General features: G+C 32.5%; 1 protein-coding gene across 1 annotated transcript in view; it reads left to right on the forward strand.

The window, feature by feature from the left end:
* The first annotated feature begins 4,123 nt into the window (after window positions 1–4,123).
* Window positions 4,124–24,851, forward strand: part of LOC102803203 (voltage-dependent T-type calcium channel subunit alpha-1H-like) — a 264,401-nt gene continuing 243,673 nt past the window's right edge. The window contains exons 1-2 of the mRNA XM_085502864.1: window positions 4,124–4,474; window positions 22,287–22,307. Of these exons, the coding sequence (XP_085358990.1) occupies window positions 4,242–4,474; window positions 22,287–22,307 (254 nt within the window). The 5' untranslated portion in view covers window positions 4,124–4,241. The remainder of the gene's footprint in view (window positions 4,475–22,286; window positions 22,308–24,851) is intronic.

Genomic DNA, 24,851 nt, shown 5'->3' on the forward strand with positions numbered 1-24,851 from the left:
ACACTAGCACTCTTGGATGACAGTCACACGCATAACACTAGCACTCTGTGATGACAGTTACACGTATAACGCAAGCACTCTGGGATGACAGTCATACACACATAACACAAGCACTCTGGGATGACAGTCACACGTATAACAAGCACTCTGGGATGACAGTCACACGCACAACACTAACACTCTTGGATGACAGTCACACGTATAACACAAGCACTCTGGGATGACAGTCAAACACGCATAACACAAGCACTCTGGGATGACAGCCACATGCACAACACTAGCACTCTTGGATGACAGTCACACGCATAACACTAGCACTCTGTGATGACAGTTGCACGTATAACGCAAGCACTCTGGGATGACAGTCACACACATAACACAAGCACTCTGGGATGACAGTCACACACATAACACAAGCACTCTGGGATGACAGTCACACACATAACACTAGCACTCTTGGATGACAGTCACACACATAACACTAGCACTCTGTGATGACAGTTGCACGTATAACGCAAGCACTCTGGGATGACAGTCACACGCATAACACTCTGGGATGACAGTCATACACGCATAACACAAGCACTCTGGGATGACAGTCACACACATAACACAAGCACTCTGAGATGACAGTCACACGCACAACACTAGCACTCTTGGATGACAGTCACACGCATAACACAAGCACTCTGGGATGACAGTCATACACGCATAACACAAGCACTCTGGGATGACAGTCACAGGCACAACACTAGCACTCTTGGATGACAGTCACACGCATAACACTAGCACTCTGTGATGACAGTTGCACGCATAACACAAGCACTCTGGGATGACAGTCACACACAACACTAGCACTCTTGGATGACAGTCACACGCATAACACTAGCACTCTGTGATGACAGTTGCACGTATAACACAAGCACTCTGGGATGACAGTCACACGCATAACACAAGCACTCTGGGATGACAGCCACACGCACAACACTAGCACTCTTGGATGACAGTCACACGCATAACACTGGCACTCTTGGATGACAGTCACACGCATAACACTCTGGGATGACAGTCATACACGCATAACACAAGCACTCTGGGATGACAGTCACATGCATAACACTCTGTGATGACAGTTGCACGTATAACACAAGCACTCTGGGATGACAGTCATACACGCATAACACAAGCACTCTGGGATGACAGTCACACGCATAACACTAGCACTCTTGGATGACAGTCACACGCATAACACTAGCACTCTGTGATGACAGTCACACGCATAACACTGGCACTCTTGGATGACAGTCACACGCATAACACTAGCACTCTGTGATGACAGTTGCACGTATAACACAAGCACTCTGGGATGACAGTCATACACGCATAACACTAGCACTCTTGGATGACAGTCACACGCACAACACTAGCACTCTTGGATGACAGTCACACGCATAACACTAGCACTCTTGGATGACAGTCACACGCATAACACTAGCACTCTTGGATGACAGTCACACGCATAACACTAGCACTCTTGGATGACAGTCACACGCATAACACTAGCACTCTTGGATGACAGTCACACGCATAACACTAGCACTCTGTGATGACAGTTGCACGCATAACACAAGCACTCTGGGATGACAGTCACACACAACACTAGCACTCTTGGATGACAGTCACACGCATAACACTAGCACTCTGTGATGACAGTTGCACGTATAACACAAGCACTCTGGGATGACAGTCATACACGCATAACACAAGCACTCTGGGATGACAGTCACACGCATAACACAAGCACTCTGGGATGACAGTCACACGTATAACACTAGCACTCTTGGATGACAGTCATACACACATAACACAAGCACTCTGTGATGACAGTTGCACGTATAACGCAAGCACTCTGGGATGACAGTCATACACGCATAACACAAGCACTCTGGGATGACAGTCACACGCATAACACTAGCACTCTTGGATGACAGTCACACGCACAACACTAGCACTCTTGGATGACAGTCACACGCATAACACTAGCACTCTTGGATGACAGTCACACGCATAACACTAGCACTCTTGGATGACAGTCACACGCACAACACTAGCACTCTTGGATGACAGTCACACGCATAACACTAGCACTCTTGGATGACAGTCACACGCATAACACTAGCACTCTTGGATGACAGTCACACGCATAACACTAGCACTCTTGGATGACAGTCACACGCATAACACTAGCACTCTTGGATGACAGTCACACGCATAACACTAGCACTCTGTGATGACAGTTGCACGTATAACGCAAGCACTCTGGGATGACAGTCATACACGCATAACACAAGCACTCTGGGATGACAGTCACACGCATAACGCAAGCACTCTGGGATGACAGTCACACGTATAACGCAAGCACTCTGGGATGACAGTCACACACGCATAACACTAGCACTCTTGGATGACAGTCATACACACATAACACAAGCACTGTGTGATGACAGTCATACACACATAACACAAGCACTGTGTGATGACAGTCGTACACACATAACACAAGCACTCTTGGATGACAGTCACACGTATAACACAAGCACTCTGGGATGACAGTCATACACACATAAAACAAGCACTCTGGGATGACAGTCACACACACATAACACAAGCACTCTGGGATGACCTAATTTTCTATATTAATAATTTTGTAGGTCCGCTGTCGATTTTGTTGAGCAAAGCTTATCATATGAGTGATTGTCCGTCGTCGTCGTCTGTGTCAATGTTTTACTTTTTCGACTTCTTCTTGAAAACTACAAGCCTGAATGCTTTGATACTTGGTGTATATGTACCTTGGATAGACCTCTCTCAGATTTGTTCATTTCATGATCATATCTTCAATTCTCTAATTTTGGTGGATATTTTTGTCATTTTTGGTAAAAAGTGATATTTTCGACTTCTTGTTAATAACCACAAGTCCAATTGCTTTGATATTACATATATAGATACTCTATGTGTACCTCTCTCAGATTTGTTCATTTTGTAATGATATCTTCAATTCTCCAATTTTGGTGAATATTTTTGGTAAAAAGTGATATTTTCGACTTCTTGTTAAAAACCACAAGTCCAATTGCTTTGATATTACATATATAGGTACTACATGTTGTCCTCTCTCAGATTTGTTCATTTCATGATATCTTTAATTCTCTAATTTTGGTGAATATTTTTTTAACTTTTGGTAAAAAGTGATATTTTTGACTTGTTGAAAACAGCAAGTCTGATTGCTGTTATATTACATATATAGGTACAACATGTGGAACACTTTCAGATTTGTCAATTTCGTGGTGATATCTTCAATTATCTAATTTTGATGATTATTTTTGGTGAAAAGTGATATTTTCCTGTTGCTTTGATACTATACATTTTGTTCATTTTCTAATGATATCTTCTGTTCTTTAATTGCAATGTGCATTGCTAACAGCGGAGCTATCTTAGCCGACAGGCTGCTTGTTTTCATTTTTGACCTCCCTTTGGGAACTACCATCGTGGTTGGTGGTTTCTATGCCAATGGGATGTGGAACAACACATGATGAAACTGTCTTCATTACTGTCATTGCATCTATATAGTGTATTTATATTGTAGAGCGAGTGACCTTTTCTACTGTGCACTGTCAAATACAACTGTGTATTCTCTATTAATCAAATCAAGCATCCATCAATAAAGGCTGTTCCATTATTTGCTGCTCATTTTTATAAATTTTGTTGGAAGAATTGTTTGAAAATAGAAAACAAGGAGTTGTCTTGACGTTAATTGTATAGGTTCATGAAAAATTACCTCAAATCTATTTTCATGGGATGTGGGTGAGAACAATATAGTAATAGTTATTAAAGAACACTGAAATGATGATTTGTTTTAAAAGTCTTATATTAGATGTGTTTTAGAGTTATAACATCATTAGTCGGTTTTGTGCAAGAATGGGGAGTTAATTTCTAGCGTATGCAATTTATTCGCTGGTTCCTGGCAACCCCCTCCTATACAGATGACATGCAAGTATGCAGAGTATGCAAGTTTCTAACGTAACAGCAAAACTTAAAACTTGTCTATTACTTACTTATTTCATAATCTCAGACATGCACATGTTCATGGTACACATCTTTCTGTAACCCATTAACATTTTTGATTTTGTTTTACAACAACTTGTGCCACCAATTTTCCTTAATGGCATTACACTTGGTTTGAAAGGATGAGCATGATGGTGATCATACTCAACTGCATAACACTGGGAATGTTCCAGCCTTGTGAAGACATTGTTTGTGACACACAACGCTGCAAGATACTGGAAGGATTTGATCATTTTATCTTTGCGTTCTTTGCAGCCGAGATGATTGTCAAGGTACTAGCTATGGGCTTTTATGGCAAAAAGTGCTATTTAGCAGAGACTTGGAATCGACTTGACTTCTTCATTGTAGTTGCAGGGTGAGTCGATTGTCCTTTTTTTTTATTAACTATTTATTTTCATTGTTCTTACCTCTTAATTTATAATCCTTTCTGAATGTTTTATTTAGCCCCCTTATACTGAGGTTATTGCCATTTTGCTCATTATTTCCTCATTCCATGTCCGAATATCTTCTACAAAATAATTTGAGTGCAAGGTTTTAAAGATATTCAATCATCAATTGATTGGCTAATGACCATTTCAACCTTCTCAAATTATCTGTAATGTTTTATGTTTATAACGTCAGAGTCACATTACATAGTGTGAAAATGCAAATTTATATTCAGTTAGCAAACTTGCCTGTCTTTCAAAATTTATTTATATACTTTTTGACTCCCATGTGCGAAGCACAAAATGGGAGTCTTTGCAGTTAGTGTGTCTGTATGTGTGTATGTGTGTATGTGTGTATGTGTGTATGTGTGTATGTGTGTCCGACTGTTCCACTGCTATCTCAAGAACCATACATTGGTTTTTGATGAAACTTGGTGCATAGATGCTCTGGGCCAATGCGCAGATTTGATTAGGTTTTGGTAAAAATCCATGCTCGTTAATTACCTAATTTGCATGATAATTAGCTAATTTTTAGCTGTTCTATGACTGTTCCACTGATATCTAAAGAACCACTCATTGGATTTTGATGAAACTTGGTACATAGATGCTCTGAACATATGCGCAGATTTGATTAATTTTTGGTAAAAATCCGTGCATATTAATTACCTAATTTGCATGATAATTAGCTATTTTTTACTGGTTCCATGACTGTTCCACTGATATCTAAACAACCACTCATTGGATTTTGATGAAACTTGGTACATAGATGCTCTGAACTAATGCTAGGTTTTGATTAGTTTTTGGTAATAATCCGTGGATACTAATTACCTAATTTGCATAATGATTAGTCAATTTTCGGTTTTTCCACTGATATCTCAAGTACTAATCATCACATTTCAATGAAACTTGGTACATAGATGTCATACGACACTGCACAGACCTGATAGTTTTTATGGTAATATCAGTACATATTAATTACCTAATTTGCATAATTAATTAATTTTCAGCATTTGATATAAGTAGTTAGCATTACATTTCAATGAAACTTGGTACTTACATACTCAAGGACTATGCAGAGATTGATTGTTTTCGATAAATATTTGTGCATATTAATCACCTAATTTGCATAATTAGTTAATTTTCAGCTTTTCCACGGGTATCTCAAGTACTAATCATCGCATTTCAATGAAACTTGGTACATAGATCCTTTAGGACTATGCAGAGACCTGATTAGTTTTAGGGTAAATAATTGTGCATATTAATTACCTAATTTGCATAATTAATTTTCAGCTTTTCTACTGATATCTAAAGTACTAATCATCATATTTCAATGAATCTAGAATTATGCAGACCCAATTAGTTTCCGGTAAATATTTGTGCATATTAATCACCTAATTTGCATAATTAACCAACTTTCACACTGATATCTCAGGTACTATACATCACATATCAATGAATGTACATGGATGCTGTAGGACAATAGACAGACCTGAATAATTGTGGGTTAAAATCTGTACATATTAATTACCTAATTTGCATAATTAACCAATTTTAATCTTTCACACTGATATCTAAAGTACCGTAAAAACTCCAAAATTTCGACTGGTTTTAAATAATTTGTGTTAGAAATGTGACGTGTTTTTAGAGTCAAAATTAAGGTGCATTTTCGGACGGTCGAATTTTTCAGAATAGAAATCAGCAAAAAAAAATGGGGATGATAGACAGTGTGCTTCATTAGTTTTTAAAAAATGCAATGTCCGTCAATTGACGTGAACTTCCTCATGTTTCACGGTAAAAGCAAAGGTCGTGGCCGAGTTGTAACTCAAAATCTAAACAAAGTCATCAATCAGTGAGTATTATGACAAGCAAAACAAAACATCAAGACGCGGAGAAGAGGTCAGCACAAAACTAATAGGTCAAAAGACAAAGCTGTCTCGCACTACCTAGGAAAACTTGTGAATGTTCGAAGTACAGGTACCCATTGGACAAAAGATACATGGAAGTTTAGCAAACGATCTCCCCGACCCAGTGCAATGTATCCGGTTAGAATCAAAGCTCACGTGTCCCTTATTTGAGCACCGTACCGGTGATTTGAGGGACCAAATTCTGCCGTAAAATCGCCCTTGGATTAAAAAATATAATGGGATTTAAGAAAATAAAATGGGACTTTTAAGGTGTATTTTGGCGTCATTTTTCGGACATTTCAATCAATCCTGCCGGCTAAAATAGAGTCTAAGTTTTACCGTAGTCATTGACGTCTGTCTATTCAAGAGTACACGTGTATGATTTTTATCGTGACTAGCGTGAGCGGGTAAGCTTCCTTTCGAGAATGAGCTGTTATCACTGTGAACAATGTTAAATTATTCTTCAGATGACCAGTTTATTTTTTAAAAACAACTAATTTTTTTATTTAAAAAAAATCATGCCGTTTTCGCATCATCCAGCTTTTTGATTGGTTAATTAGCGATTTGACCTATTTGACCTAAGAGAACATGGCGGATATCCTACAGCATCAAACGTTTATACGAGACCGGAATCATTTGCTTACGATGAAACTAAGTTGACTTTTATTTGTATTTCATAACCATTCAACAAATTTATTTTGTGTACATTATTATAATCACTACTGAGTACAGTAATAATCAACAATTCAGAAACGCAGCATGCCGAGATTTTTGTGTTCGTTTTTATTTGAAACTTCGTTTATTTAGAATATATTTTCGTTACCAATAAAATAAAAATCTCTCAGTCAATCAGAAACCCGGATTCATGCCGTCGAGGAAGGTCCCGTTTGAACGCTCACATCGTTTTTTTTTTCGTTTGGGGGAAAACTAAAACTGGTCGCAATTTTCGAATAAGAATGAGTCGGCAATTTTTAGTGGAGTCGAAAATTTGGAGGTAAATAAAACACCGAAACCCGGCAAATAAATAGGCGGTCAAATTTTTAGAGGGGTCGAAATTTTGGAGTTTTCGCGGTGTTAATTATTCCATTTCAATGAAACTTAGTACAAAGATGCTCTAGGACAATGTACAAACCTAATTAGTTTGGGGTAAAAATCTGTTCATATTAATTCCCTAATAAGCATAATAATTCATAATTTTTTGGTTCTGTTACATTGCGCAGACCTCATTAGTTTTACACTCAAATCTGGTCATATTAATTTTCTGATTTGCATAATTAGTTTTCAGCTAAGTAATTTCGAATTATATTTAATGTGTCTCCAATACTCTCAGCACATGGGAGTTCTTTCTAAGCTTTCTTTGATTCTCTCATGAGCAGAGTTGGGCCACTAGATACCATTACTTGGAAGTGTAAACCATTGCAGCTGCTTAAAATGTGTTTATAACAAACTGTATGTCATATTTACAAACTGTTTCTGCAATATATACAGAGCACAGTACACTATAATAATATATACAGAGCACAGTACACTATAATAATATATACAGTGCACTATAATAATATATACAAAGCACAGTGCACTATAATAATATATACAGAGCACAGTGCACTATAATAATATATACAGAGCACAGTGCACTATAATAATATATACAGAGCACAGTACACTATAATAATATATACAGAGCACAGTACACTATAATAATATATACAGAGCACAGTACACTATAATAATATATACAGAACACAGTACACTATAATAATATATACAGAACACAGTACACTATAATAATATATACAGAGCACAGTGCACTATAATAATATATACAGAGCATAGTGCACTATAATAATATATACAGAGCACAGTACACTATAATAATATATACAGAGCACAGTACACTATAATAATATATACAGAGCACAGTACACTATAATAATATATACAGAGCACAGTACACTATAATAATATATACAGAACACAGTACACTATAATAATATATACAGAGCACAGTGCACTGTAATAATATATACAGAGCATAGTGCACTATAATAATATATACAGAGCACAGTACACTATAATAATATATACAGAGCACAGTGCACTATAATAATATATACAGAGCACAGTGCACTATAATAATATATACAAAGCACAGTGCACTATAATAATATATACAGAGCACAGTACACTATAATATTATATACAGAGCACAGTGCACTATAATAATATATACAGAGCACAGTACACTATAATAATATATACAGAGCACAGTGCACTATAATAATATATACAGAGCACAGTGCACTATAATAATATATACATTGTACAGTACACTATAATAATATATACAGAGCACAGTACACTATAATAATATATACAGAGCACAGTGCACTATAATAATATATACAGAGCACAGTGCACTATAATAATATATACAGAGCACAGTGCACTATAATAATATATACAGAGCACAGTGCACTATAATAATATATACAGAGCACAGTGCACTATAATAATATATACAGAGCACAGTACACTATAATAATATATACAGAGCACAGTGCACTATAATAATATATACAGAGCACAGTGCACTATAATAATATATACAGAGCACAGTGCACTATAATAATATATACAGAGCACAGTACACTATAATAATATATACAGAGCACAGTGCACTATAATAATATATACAGAGCACAGTGCACTATAATAATATATACAGAGCACAGTGCACTATAATAATATATACAGAGCACAGTGCACTATAATAATATATACAGAGCACAGTACACTATAATAATATATACAGAGCACAGTGCACTATAATAATATATACAGAGCACAGTACACTATAATAATATATACAGAGCACAGTGCACTATAATAATATATACAGAGCACAGTACACAATAATATATACAGAGCACAGTACACAATAATATATACAGAGCACTATAATAATATATACAGTGCACTATAATAATATATACAGAGCACAGTGCACTATAATAATATATACAGAGCACAGTGCACTATAATAATATATACAGAGCACAGTACACTATAATAATATATACAGAGCACAGTACACTATAATAATATATACAGTGCACTATAATAATATATACAGAGCACAGTACACTATAATAATATATACAGAGCACAGTACACTATAATAATATATACAGAGCACAGTGCACTATAATAATATATACAGAGCACAGTGCACTATAATAATATATACAAAGCACAGTGCACTATAATAATATATACAGAGCACAGTGCACTATAATAATATATACAGAGCACAGTACACTATAATAATATATACAGAGCACAGTGCACTATAATAATATATACAGAGCACAGTGCAATATAATAATGTATACAGAGCACAGTGCACTATAATAATATATACAGTGCACTATTATGATATATACAGAGCACAGTGCAATATAATAATATATACAGAGCACAGTGCACTATAATAATATATACAAAGCACAGTGCACTATAATAATATATACAGAGCACAGTGCACTATAATAATATATACAGAGCACAGTACACTATAATAATATATACAGAGCACAGTGCACTATAATAATATATACAGAGCACAGTACACTATAATAATATATACAGAGCACAGTACACTATAATAATATATACAGAGCACAGTACACTATAATAATATATACAGTGCACTATAATAATATATACAAAGCACAGTGCAATATAATAATATATACAGAGCACAGTGCACTATAATATACACAGTGCACTATTATAATATATACAGAGCACAGTGCACTATAATAATATATACAAAGAACAGTGCACTATAATAATATATACAGAGCACAGTACACTATAATAATATATAGAGCACAGTACACTATAATAATATATACAGAGCACAGTACACTATAATAATATATACAGAGCACAGTACACTATAATAATATATACAGAGCACAGTGCACTATAATAATATATACAGTGCGCTATTATAATATATACAGAGCACAGTGCAATATAATAATATATACAGAGCACAGTGCACTATAATAATATATACAAAGCACAGTGCACTATAATAATATATACAGAGCACAGTGCACTATAATAATATATACAGAGCACAGTACACTATAATAATGTATACAGAGCACAGTGCACTATAATAATATATACAGAGCACAGTGCACTATAATAATATATACAGAGCACAGTGCACTATAATAATATATACATAGCACAGTACACTATAATAATATATACAGAGCACAGTACACTATAATAATATATACAGAGCACAGTGCACTATAATAATATATACAGAGCACAGTACACTATAATAATATATACAGAGCACAGTACACTATAATAATATATACAGAGCACAGTACACTATAATAATATATACAGAGCACAGTGCACTATAATAATATATACAGAACACAGTGCACTATAATAATATATACAGAGCACAGTGCACTATAATAATATATACAAAGCACAGTGCACTATAATAATATATACAGAGCACAGTACACTATAATAATATATACAGAGCACAGTGCACTATAATAATATATACAGAGCACAGTACACTATAATAATATATACAGAGCACAGTACACTATAATAATATATACAGAGCACAGTGCACTATAATAATATATACAGAGCACAGTACACTATAATAATATATACAAAGCACAGTGCACTATAATAATATATACAGAGCACAGTACACTATAATAATATATACAGAGCACAGTGCACTATAATAATATATACAGAGCACAGTACACTATAATAATATATACAGAGCACAGTACACTATAATAATATATACAGAGCACAGTACACTATAATAATATATACAAAGCACAGTGCACTATAATAATATATACAGAGCACAGTACACTATAATAATATATACAGAGCACAGTGCACTATAATAATATATACAGAGCACAGTACACTATAATAATATATACAGAGCACAGTACACTATAATAATATATACAGAGCACAGTACACTATAATAATATATACAGAGCACAGTGCACTATAATAATATATACAGAGCACAGTACACTATAATAATATATACAGAGCACAGTGCACTATAATAATATATACAGAGCACAGTACACTATAATAATATATACAGAGCACAGTGCACTATAATATATACAGTGCACTATAATATATACAGAGCACAGTGCAATATAATAATATATACAGAGCACAGTGCACTATAATAATATATACAGTGCACAGTGCACTATAATAATATATACAGAGCACAGTGCACTATAATAATATATACAGAGCACAGTGCACTATAATAATATATACAGAGCACAGTACACTATAATAATATATACAGAGCACAGTGCAATATAATAATATATACAGAGCACAGTGCACTATAATAATATATACAGTGCACAGTGCACTATAATAATATATACAGAGCACAGTACACTATAATAATATATACAGAGCACAGTGCAATATAATAATATATACAGAGCACAGTACACTATAATAATATATACAAAGCACAGTGCACTATAATAATATATACAGAGCACAGTACACTATAATAATATATACAGAGCACAGTGCACTATAATAATATATACAGAGCACAGTACACTATAATAATATATACAGAGCACAGTACACTATAATAATATATACAGAGCACAGTACACTATAATAATATATACAGAGCACAGTGCACTATAATAATATATACAGAGCACAGTACACTATAATAATATATACAGAGCACAGTGCACTATAATAATATATACAGAGCACAGTACACTATAATAATATATACAGAGCACAGTGCACTATAATATATACAGTGCACTATAATATATACAGAGCACAGTGCAATATAATAATATATACAGAGCACAGTGCACTATAATAATATATACAGTGCACAGTGCACTATAATAATATATACAGAGCACAGTGCACTATAATAATATATACAGAGCACAGTGCACTATAATAATATATACAGAGCACAGTACACTATAATAATATATACAGAGCACAGTACACTATAATAATATATACAGAGCACAGTGCACTATAATAATATATACAGAGCACAGTGCACTATAATAATATATACAGAGCACAGTACACTATAATAATATATACAGAGCACAGTACACTATAATAATATATACAGAGCACAGTGCACTATAATAATATATACAGAGCACAGTACACTATAATAATATATACAGAGCACAGTACACTATAATAATATATACAGAGCACAGTACACTATAATAATATATACAGAGCACAGTGCACTATAATAATATATACAGAGCACAGTGCACTATAATAATATATACAAAGCACAGTGCACTATAATAATATATACAGAGCACAGTACACTATAATAATATATACAGAGCACAGTGCACTATAATAATATATACAGAGCACAGTACACTATAATAATATATACAGAGCACAGTACACTATAATAATATATACAGAGCACAGTACACTATAATAATATATACAAAGCACAGTGCACTATAATAATATATACAGAGCACAGTACACTATAATAATATATACAGAGCACAGTGCACTATAATAATATATACAGAGCACAGTACACTATAATAATATATACAGAGCACAGTGCACTATAATAATATATACAGAGCACAGTACACTATAATAATATATACAGAGCACAGTGCACTATAATAATATATACAGAGCACAGTACACTATAATAATATATACAGAGCACAGTACACTATAATAATATATACAAAGCACAGTGCACTATAATAATATATACAGAGCACAGTACACTATAATAATATATACAGAGCACAGTGCACTATAATAATATATACAGAGCACAGTACACTATAATAATATATACAGAGCACAGTACACTATAATAATATATACAGAGCACAGTACACTATAATAATATATACAGAGCACAGTGCACTATAATAATATATACAGAGCACAGTACACTATAATAATATATACAGAGCACAGTGCACTATAATAATATATACAGAGCACAGTGCACTATAATAATATATACAGAGCACAGTACACTATAATAATATATACAGAACACAGTACACTATAATAATATATACAGAGCACAGTGCACTATAATAATATATACAAAGCACAGTGCACTATAATAATATATACAGAACACTATAATAATATATACAGTGCACTATAATAATATATACAGAGCACAGTGCACTATAATAATATATACAGAGCACAGTACACTATAATAATATATACAGAGCACAGTACACTATAATAATATATACAGAGCACAGTGCACTATAATAATATATACAGAGCACAGTGCACTATAATAATATATACAGAGCACAGTACACTATAATAATATATACAGAGCACAGTGCACTATAATAATATATACAGAGCACAGTGCACTATAATATATACAGAGCACAGTGCACTATAATAATACATACAGAGCACAGTGCACTATAATAATATATACAGAGCACAGTACACTATAATAATATATACAGAGCACAGTACACTATAATAATATATACAGAGCACAGTGCACTATAATAATATATACAGAGCACAGTGCACTATAATAATATATACAGAGCACAGTGCACTATAATATATACAGAGCACAGTACACTATAATAATATATACAGAGCACAGTGCACTATAATATATACAGAGCACAGTGCACTATAATAATATATACAGAACACAGTGCACTATAATAATATATACAGAGCACAGTGCACTATAATAATATATACAGAGCATAGTGCACTATAATAATATATACAGAGCACAGTGCACTATAATAATATATACAGAGCACAGTACACTATAATAATATATACAGAGCACAGTGCACTATAATAATATATACAGAGCACAGTGCACTATAATAATATATACAGAGCACAGTGCACTATAATAATATATACAGAGCACAGTGCACTATAATAATATATACAGAGCACAGTGCACTATAATAATATATACAGAGCACAGTGCACTATAATAATATATACAAAGCACAGTGCACTATAATAATATATACAGAGCATAGTGCACTATAATAATATATACAGAGCACAGTACACTATAATAATATATACAGAGCACAGTGCACTATAATAATATATACAGAGCACAGTGCACTATAATAATATATACAGAGCACAGTGCACTATAATAATATATACAGAGCACAGTGCACTATAATAATATATACAGAGCACAGTACACTATAATAATATATACAGAGCACAGTGCACTATAATAATATATACAAAGCACAGTGCACTATAATAATATATACAGAGCACAGTACACTATAATAATATATACAGAGCACAGTACACTATAATAATATATACAGAGCACAGTGCACTATAATAATATATACAGAGCACAGTGCACTATAATAATATATACAGAGCACAGTGCACTATAATAATATATACAAAGCACAGTGCACTATAATAATATATACAGAGCACAGTACACTATAATAATATATACAGAGCACAGTGCACTATAATAATATATACAGAGCACAGTACACTATAATAATATATACAGAGCACAGTACACTATAATAATATATACAGAGCACAGTGCACTATAATAATATATACAGAGCACAGTACACTATAATAATATATACAGAGCACAGTACACTATAATAATATATACAGAGCACAGTGCACTATAATAATATATACAGAGCACAGTGCACTATAATAATATATACAGAGCACAGTACACTATAATAATATATACAGAGCACAGTGCACTATAATAATATATACAGAGCACAGTACACTATAATAATATATACAGAGCACAGTGCACTATAATAATATATACAGATCACAGTACACTATAATAATATATACAGAGCACAGTGCACTATAATAATATATACAGAGCACAGTGCACTATAATAATATATACAGAGCACAGTACACTATAATAATATATACAGAGCACAGTACACTATAATAATATATACAGAGCACAGTGCACTATAATAATATATACAGAGCACAGTGCACTATAATAATATATACAGAACACAGTACACTATAATAATATATACAGAGCACAGTACACTATAATAATATATACAGAGCACAGTGCAATATAATAATATATACTGAGCACAATACACTATAATAATATATACAGAGCACAGTACACTATAATAATATATACAGAGCACAGTGCAGTATAATAATATATACAGAGCACAGTACACTATAATAATATACATGTATACAGAGCACAGTACACTATAATAATATATACAAAGCACAGTGCACTATAATGTTATATACAGAGCACAGTACACTATAATAATATATACAGAGCACAGTACACTATAATAATATATACAGAGCACAGTACACTATAATAATATATACAGAGCACAGTGCACTATAATAATATATACAGAGCACAGTACACTATAATAATATATACAGAACACAGTACACTATAATAATATATACAGAACACAGTACACTATAATAATATATACAGAGCACAGTACAATATAATAATATATACAGAGCACAGTGCAATATAATAATATATACTGAGCACAATACACTATAATAATATATACAGAGCACAGTACACTATAATAATATATACAGAGCACAGTGCAGTATAATAATATATACAGAGCACAGTACACTATAATAATATATACAGAGCACAGTACACTATAATAATATATACAGAGCACAGTACACTATAATAATATATACAAAGCACAGAGCACTATAATGTTATATACAGAGCACAGTACACTATAATAATATATACAGAGCACAGTACACTAATAATATATACAGAGCACAGTGCACTATAATAATATATACAGAGCACAGTACACTATAATAATATATACAGAACACAGTACACTATAATAATATATACAGAGCACAGTGCACTATAATAATATATACAGAGCACAGTACACTATAATAATATATACAGAGCACAGTACACTATAATAATATATACAGAGCACAGTATACTATAATAATATATACAGAGCACAGTACACTATAATAATATATACAGAGCACAGTACACTATAATAATATATACAGAACACAGTACACTATAATAATATATACAGAGCACAGTGCACTATAATAATATATACAGAGCACAGTGCACTATAATAATATATACAGAGCACAGTACACTATAATAATATATACAGAACACAGTACACTATAATAATATATACAGAGCACAGTACACTATAATAATATATACAGAGCACAGTACACTATAATAATATATACAGAGCACAGTACAATATAATAATATATACAGAGCACAGTGCACTATTATAATATATACAGAGCACAGTGCACTATAATAATATATACAGAGCACAGTGCACTATAATAATATATACAGAGCACAGTGCACTATAATAATATATACAGAGCACAGTGCACTATAATAATATATACAGAGCACAGTACACTATAATAATATATACAGAGCACAGTACAATATAATAATATATACAGAGCACAGTGCACTATTATAATATATACAGAGCACAGTGCACTATAATAATATATACAGAGCACAGTGCACTATAATAATATATACAAAGCACAGTACACTATAATAATTATAATATATACAAAGCACAGTACACTATAATAATATATACAGAGCACAGTACACTATAATATATACAGAGCACAGTACACTATAATAATATATACAGAGCACAGTACACTATAATAATATATACAGAGCACAGTACACTATAATAATATATACAGAACACAGTACACTATAATAATATATACAGAGCACAGTGCAATATAATAATATATACTGAGCACAATACACTATAATATATACAGAGCACAATACACTATAATAATATATACAGAGCACAGTGCAGTATAATAATATATACAGAGCACAGTACACTATAATAATATATACAGAGCACAGTACACTATAATAATATATACAGAGCACAGTACACTATAATAATATATACAGAGCACAGTACACTATAATAATATATACAGAGCACAGTACACTATAATAATATATACAGAGCACAGTGCACTATAATAATATATACAGAGCACAGTACACTATAATAATATATACAGAACACAGTACACTATAATAATATATACAGAGCACAGTGCAATATAATAATATATACTGAGCACAATACACTATAATATATACAGAGCACAGTACACTATAATAATATATACAGAGCACAGTGCAGTATAATAATATATACAAAGCACAGTGCACTATAATAATATATACAGAGCACAGTACACTATAATAATATATACAGAACACAGTACACTATAATAATATATACAGAGCACAGTGCACTATAATAATATATACAGAGCACAGTACACTATAATAATATATACAGAGCACAGTGCACTATAATAATATATACAGAGCACAGTGCACTATAATAATATATACAGAGCACAGTACACTATAATAATATATACAGAGCACAGTGCACTATAATAATATATACAGAGCACAGTACACTATAATAATATATACAGTGCACAGTGCAGTATAATAATATATACAAAGCACAGTGCACTATAATAATATATACAGAGCACAGTACACTATAATAATATATACAGAACACAGTACACTATAATAATATATACAGAGCACAGTGCAGTATAATAATATATACAAAGCACAGTGCACTATAATAATATATACAGAGCACAGTACACTATAATAATATATACAGAACACAGTACACTATAATAATATATACAGAGCACAGTGCACTATAATAATATATACAAAGCACAGTGCACTATAATAATATATACAAAGCACAGTACACTATAATAATATATACAGAGCACAGTACACTATAATAATATATACAGAGCACAGTACACTATAATAATATATACAGAGCACAGTACACTATAATAATATATACAGAGCACAGTGCACTATAATAATATATACAGAGCACAGTACACTATAATAATATATACAGTGCACAGTGCACTATAATAATATATACAGAGCACAGTACACTATAATAATATATACAGAGCACAGTACACTATAATAATATATACAGAGCACAGTGCACTATAATAATATATACAAAGCACAGTACACTATAATAATATATACAAAGCACAGTGCACTATAATAATATATACAGAGCACAGTACACTATAATAATATATACAAAGCACAGTACACTATAATAATATATACAAAGCACAGTACACTATAATAATATATACAGAGCACAGTACACTATAATAATATATACAAAGCACAGTACACTATAATAATATATACAGAGCACAGTACACTATAATAATATATACAAAGCACAGTACACTATAATAATATATACAAAGCACAGTACACTATAATAATATATACAGAGCACAGTACACTATAATAATATATACAAAGCACAGTACACTATAATAATATATACAGAGCACAGTACACTATAATAATATATACAAAGCACAGTACACTATAATAATATATACAGAGCACAGTGCACTATAATAATATATACAAAGCACAGTACACTATAATAATATATACAAAGCACAGTATTCTATAATAATATATACAGAGCACAGTACACTATAATAATATATACAAAGCACAGTACACTATAATAATAAACTATAATATTCTGAACAAATGTCAATGTGTAAAGAAAGAGACACAATAATTTCACTGCGGAATCTGGCCATTATAAAAAAGATATCAGATATAATTCATATGTCTGGTATATAATTACACATTATTGTCGTACTCGTGTTCATACATAACCTGAGACAAACTTGTTGTTGCCACAGTCAAAGTACTGGACACTTGTCTGAAAGCAACATTGCTAAGTGACTAGCAAATTTGCTGACATGGAGCATTGCAGTTTGAACACTATGTGCAGCAGTAGTAATTTGATCAAGGTGATGATTTTCATCAGAATTTGTTGCAACAAAAAGCATGAAAACATGAAGTATGAAAACATGCAGCAAAGAAAATCCTGTTTCATTCCTTAATCAACAAATCAGATTCTCAATTATTTTTTTTACTATGTTATATGTTCTGTGTAATTTGTTTTAGATCCTGGTTGTTGATGTGACACAGAACCATGATCTATTGCTGTCTCCAAATTTTGCATGCATGTTTAAAGCGGGGGAGTCCTCACATGCGCATGTGTCAGATGGCCATAGTGTGTCATTGTTTACAACCGTCTACCCATGAACTTTTGCTTTTTTTGCGTGCGTTGTTATCGTCGATTGGGACTCAAATCCCAATTCATCTATCTTTATTATATGACTATGTAATTTTTATGGTAATTTTCTTGTAGTATTTCAGATTGTAGATGCTGTTATGGGGGGGGGGAGTTACTTCTTTTTATACTTCCAAATTCACAAATTCAAACATGTCATTTGGGTCTACTAATTTCACTCCTTTTTTATGGTATGCCTATAACACTAAAATCAACCTTTTCTCACATTTTTGACTGCTGTGTGCAAACTGCACACAATGGAAGTCTTTGCAGTTAGTGCTTCTGTATGTATGTGTGTGTGTGTCTGTTTCACTGATATCTCAAGAACCATATGTTGGTTTTTGATGAAACTTGATGCATAGATGCCCTGGTTTGAAGCGCATATTTGCTTAGGGTTTGGTTTAAACCATGCATATTAATTACCTTATTTGCATGATAATTAGCTAATTTTTAGCTGTTCCATGACTTTTCTACTGATATCTAGAGCCAATCATTGAATTTTAATGAAACTTGGTACATAGATGCTGTGGACTAATGCACAGATTTGATTTTGTGTAAAAATCCATGCATATAAATGACCTGATTTGCATAACGATTAGTCAATTTTTGGCTTTTCCACTGATATCTCAAGTACTAATCACATTTCAATGAAACTTGATACATAAATGTGATAGGACATTACATAGACCTGACTGGTTTTAATTTAATAATATTTGCATATTAATTACCTAATTCACATAATTAGTAAATTTTCAGCTTTTGATATTTCAAGTACTGATCATTACATTTCAATGAAACTTGGTACATAGGTGATCTATGACTATGCACAGATTTGATTATTTTTGGGTAAAAATCTCATGCATAATAATTACCTAATTTGCATAACACTTGGTAAATTTGGGGCTTTTCCACTAGTATCTCAAGTACTAATCATCACATTTCAATGAAACTAGGTACATAAATGTCATAGGGCAATGCACAAACCTGATTGGTTTTAGATTAATAATATTTGCATATTAATTACACAATTTGCATAATTAATCAATTTTCAGATTTTGATATTACAAGCACTAATCATTACATTCCATTGAAACTATGTACATAGGTGATCTATGACTATGAACAGACTTGATTATTTTTGGGTAAAAATGCCATGCATGTTAATTACCTAATTTGCATAACAATTAGTCATTTTTAATGATCAAATTAGTTTTGAGCTTATATTCATAATAATCATCTAATTTGCATAATAATTTATTTTTAAGATTAATCATCACATTATTATGAAACCTGGTACATACACCTGGTGCATAATAATTGATTAATGCTTATCTTAAATTTTGAATTAATTTTAATGTGTCTCTAATAATCTCAGCACACTGGAGTTCCTTTTAAGCTTTCTTTGTTACAATTTGTCCCGGCTCTCTCCCCAATATTTAACAAAACTTATAAGCAGTTTAACTTTAGATTCTAGGCAAGAAATGTGAGAATTGTTGATCATGTGTTTCTGCCACTGAAAGCATGACACTTTCCAGTATTAAAAATGAATGTTAATTCAAGTTTAAGGGCTATGTGCTGATTGAACTAACCTAAGCATGACAGGAATAATAATTTATAGCCAGGTTCAGGGGCAATGTACTGACTGAACTAACTTTAATTTTTTGGATTTCTACACAAATTATCCCGCAATGAATTCGGGGAATTGAAAGTTTGGCATAAACTTTAGAAGTTTAAGTCATGCTACTGGCATTTTTCACAGGCTGAGAAATTGTATGAAATCTCGGATTTAGGCAACATCTACATTATGAATGATGGTGTTGTACTCAGCATGTCATTTACAATGCACTACTGAAAACAATTTATGCCATTCTGTTGCATGTCTTGCCTGATTCTAATCTGTGCATGAAATCATTGTTGTTTTTCTAGTACTTTTTTTGAAAACAAACGCTAAAATAAAAAAAAACCACATGTTGCTTCTCTGTGGAAGTATTTTTATTTTTTGTTTTTTAAAACTTATACATCTCATCATTACCACAATGATTTATAAATCTTAAATAAACAATATTTTGTATGGGCTGTTTGGCAATCACTTGTTTTCTTGATTGGTCAGCACTTTGCCACTGGTTCACAGCACACCTCTGCATGTCCCTAATGCACCAATTACTCATCCTAACTCTTCATCACCACAGCCAATTATATTATTTCATATCATAAATTGGAAAGATGTTTTTTTTTACTCAATTTGTCAATATTTATGTTTTGGCTCTTTCAATTTTGATTCTAAGGAAATATTCTTTTTTTTTTGTTGAAAACAAATTAAAATGTTTGTTTATTTATTTAGGAATCTCTTTTATTTGTCACTAATTATTTATGCTTTTCTTTTTTCTTTTCTACCTCAAAAGCGTTGCCGATTACTGTGTCATGTAAGATTGTCCCTCCTCATTTTTCCCAATATTTGAATACAAAAATAAATCTTCCTTTGCACTGTGGAATTGAGGCCCACAGTGGTTAAGAAAACAAACAAATGTGTTCACATTTTCGTTGTAAACCACTTGAAAATTGCACAAATTTTTGTGAGGGAAAGCCACCAAATGCAGCAATAAAAATTTCACCCTTGGTTCTATCAATAAAGTTCATCAAATCAAAATATCAAATCACAAAAATATCCTGCAAATATTTAGTGGTTTACTTTGTATCAAAGATTTCTAAGATAATGGTGTGCAACTTAAATTTCTATTTATGGTGATATACAATGAAAATGAATCTCTGTGTGCACTTCAATCAAACATAAAATGGCAAAAGTTTGATTGTGTAAACAGAAATAAGTGAAAATATATCACCATATAAAAAAAGAAATAAATGCACTATACTTAGAAATGACACTAGCAATAGCATTTGGAGACTATCAACAACCAGTTTTTTAGGACTTTATTTGCATACGTTTTTCTAGAAATATATGCTTGCTTTGCAATTTTGTGATCATAGCTATTGCCTTGACTTCATGTTAGGATTACTATCACACTGGTTGCACACCGTTCTCTTAGAAATCTTTGGTTATTATTGTCAGCTTGTCGCCACTGTGTTCTGTGAGCTGTTGGCAAAATGTGTCAAAAAACAATGTAATCACATAAATAATAGTAATATATGTATTTGACATTATGAGGTAGGTTGGATGCGGTGTAGTGGGTGCACATGGCATGATTTAGAAGATGAACACTGTTTCATGTTTCTGAATTAACATTTTTGAAAATTAACAAATTAATGTTTTTACAGAAAAAAACCACTAACAGATAGTGGAATTTTATTCTAAAATTATTAAGTAAATTTTGCAATCTCATTATTTATGCACAAAACTAAAAATTGTTTTTCTTATTAATGACTGGTGCACTTTGTTTGCATGTTGATTATACATGTACAGTGGATGCAAGTTTTGCATGCCATTGATAGTGTAACACAACACCTCACTGTAGGATCTTTTTGTTAACAGCGTGTGTCTATAGTTACTTGAATGTATTTTTGTTAATAATCTGTACACATGTGACACATTTGCTTTATAGTTTGCACATTTTGGGTTGTTTTTGAACAATGTGGGCCTCAATACTTAAAAAGCATTTCTCTTGCATGCTAAAACAAGTAGTTTGTCACTTCTCTTCTCTTAATGTTGAATGAAGTCCATCGTCCACAATATATATTTGTTTTCTTTACAACAATATACTATACTGGAGTTTTGAAAATAAGAGATGACATCCTCCAACCTCTCACTCAGCACATACTTTTATCTGTTTATATTTATTTCGATACACTTTTTATCTTAGTCTTACAAGACAATATAAATCGGTGACCAAAAATTTAGATTCAGCTTGTCAAACACAGAAATGTGGTTAATTTTATCTGTCAATCTTTTAAATTGAGTCTTTCATTTTCCTTCAAAGTTCTGCAACATTTTTTTGTTTCCATGGTGTCAAAACATGTGGCGGACTTCATTGAACTTATGAAGTGAGAAATGCATTACGGGTATTTTCATGTATTTTTCGTGACATTTGTCATTTTTAAGGATAATTAAAAAAAAATCAGGTCATATACTCATAAATTCAATGAAGTACCCACCATGTACGTAAGCTATGAGAAAAAAGTTACCATTGGTGGGAGAACTTTATATTATTCTAATTTAATCATGCTCATGACTTCATGTGTCTTGTGACTTGGCATGTATGTAAATTGGTCTCTATGTGGTATTTACGTGTCATAAACTGAGCAGCTCAGTTCTCATGAAGATACGAATTGAGCATATGCTAACTTTCAAAAGTAAGCGTGGAACCAAACAATGGAATGCTTGAGTGTGCTCACTTTTAAAAGTAAGCGTGAGGACAAACAATGGAATACTTAGTGCACTCACTTTTAAAAGTAAGCGTGGGGACAAACCATGGAATGCTGGTACGGCCAAGAAAAAAAATGTCTCTTTTTCTCGTTTTATCGAAATTTTAAAATGAGGCGGTGGGACGTTTTTTTTTGTTTTTTGAATACACTGAGCTAAAATAGGGTAAATTTGAGACAAGTGCGAGTACAAGCGCATTTTGGAATGCTTTAGAAGGAATAAAAGGTCCGAGGCGCATAGTTCAAAATGATGCGCGCGGAAATGAGAAACAGATATATTTTTTTTCTCAGCCTAATGTAATGAGAACAACGCTTAGTTTAACATGAAGTTCTCATATTCACATGAGAGGATGTTTGTTGAAACAAAGCAACCATGTTTTATTAAATATTCACTCAGTTTGATCCCTAGGACGCATCAAAAAGTAGTCTTTCCTCTATTCATTGTTAAGAGCATCTCAGCTTTCTGAAGATACAAGTTGAGCATATGCTCACTTTTAAAATTGGGCATGGAGCCAAACAATGGAATGCTTGTGATAGTTTACTTGTAAATTGATGTCTTGCGGCCTAATTAACATCTTGACTGAGATGTGACC

This window comes from Saccoglossus kowalevskii, chromosome 8 (assembly GCF_978046115.1).
Source record: "Saccoglossus kowalevskii chromosome 8, keSacKowa6.1, whole genome shotgun sequence".
NCBI lineage: Eukaryota > Metazoa > Hemichordata > Enteropneusta > Harrimaniidae > Saccoglossus > Saccoglossus kowalevskii.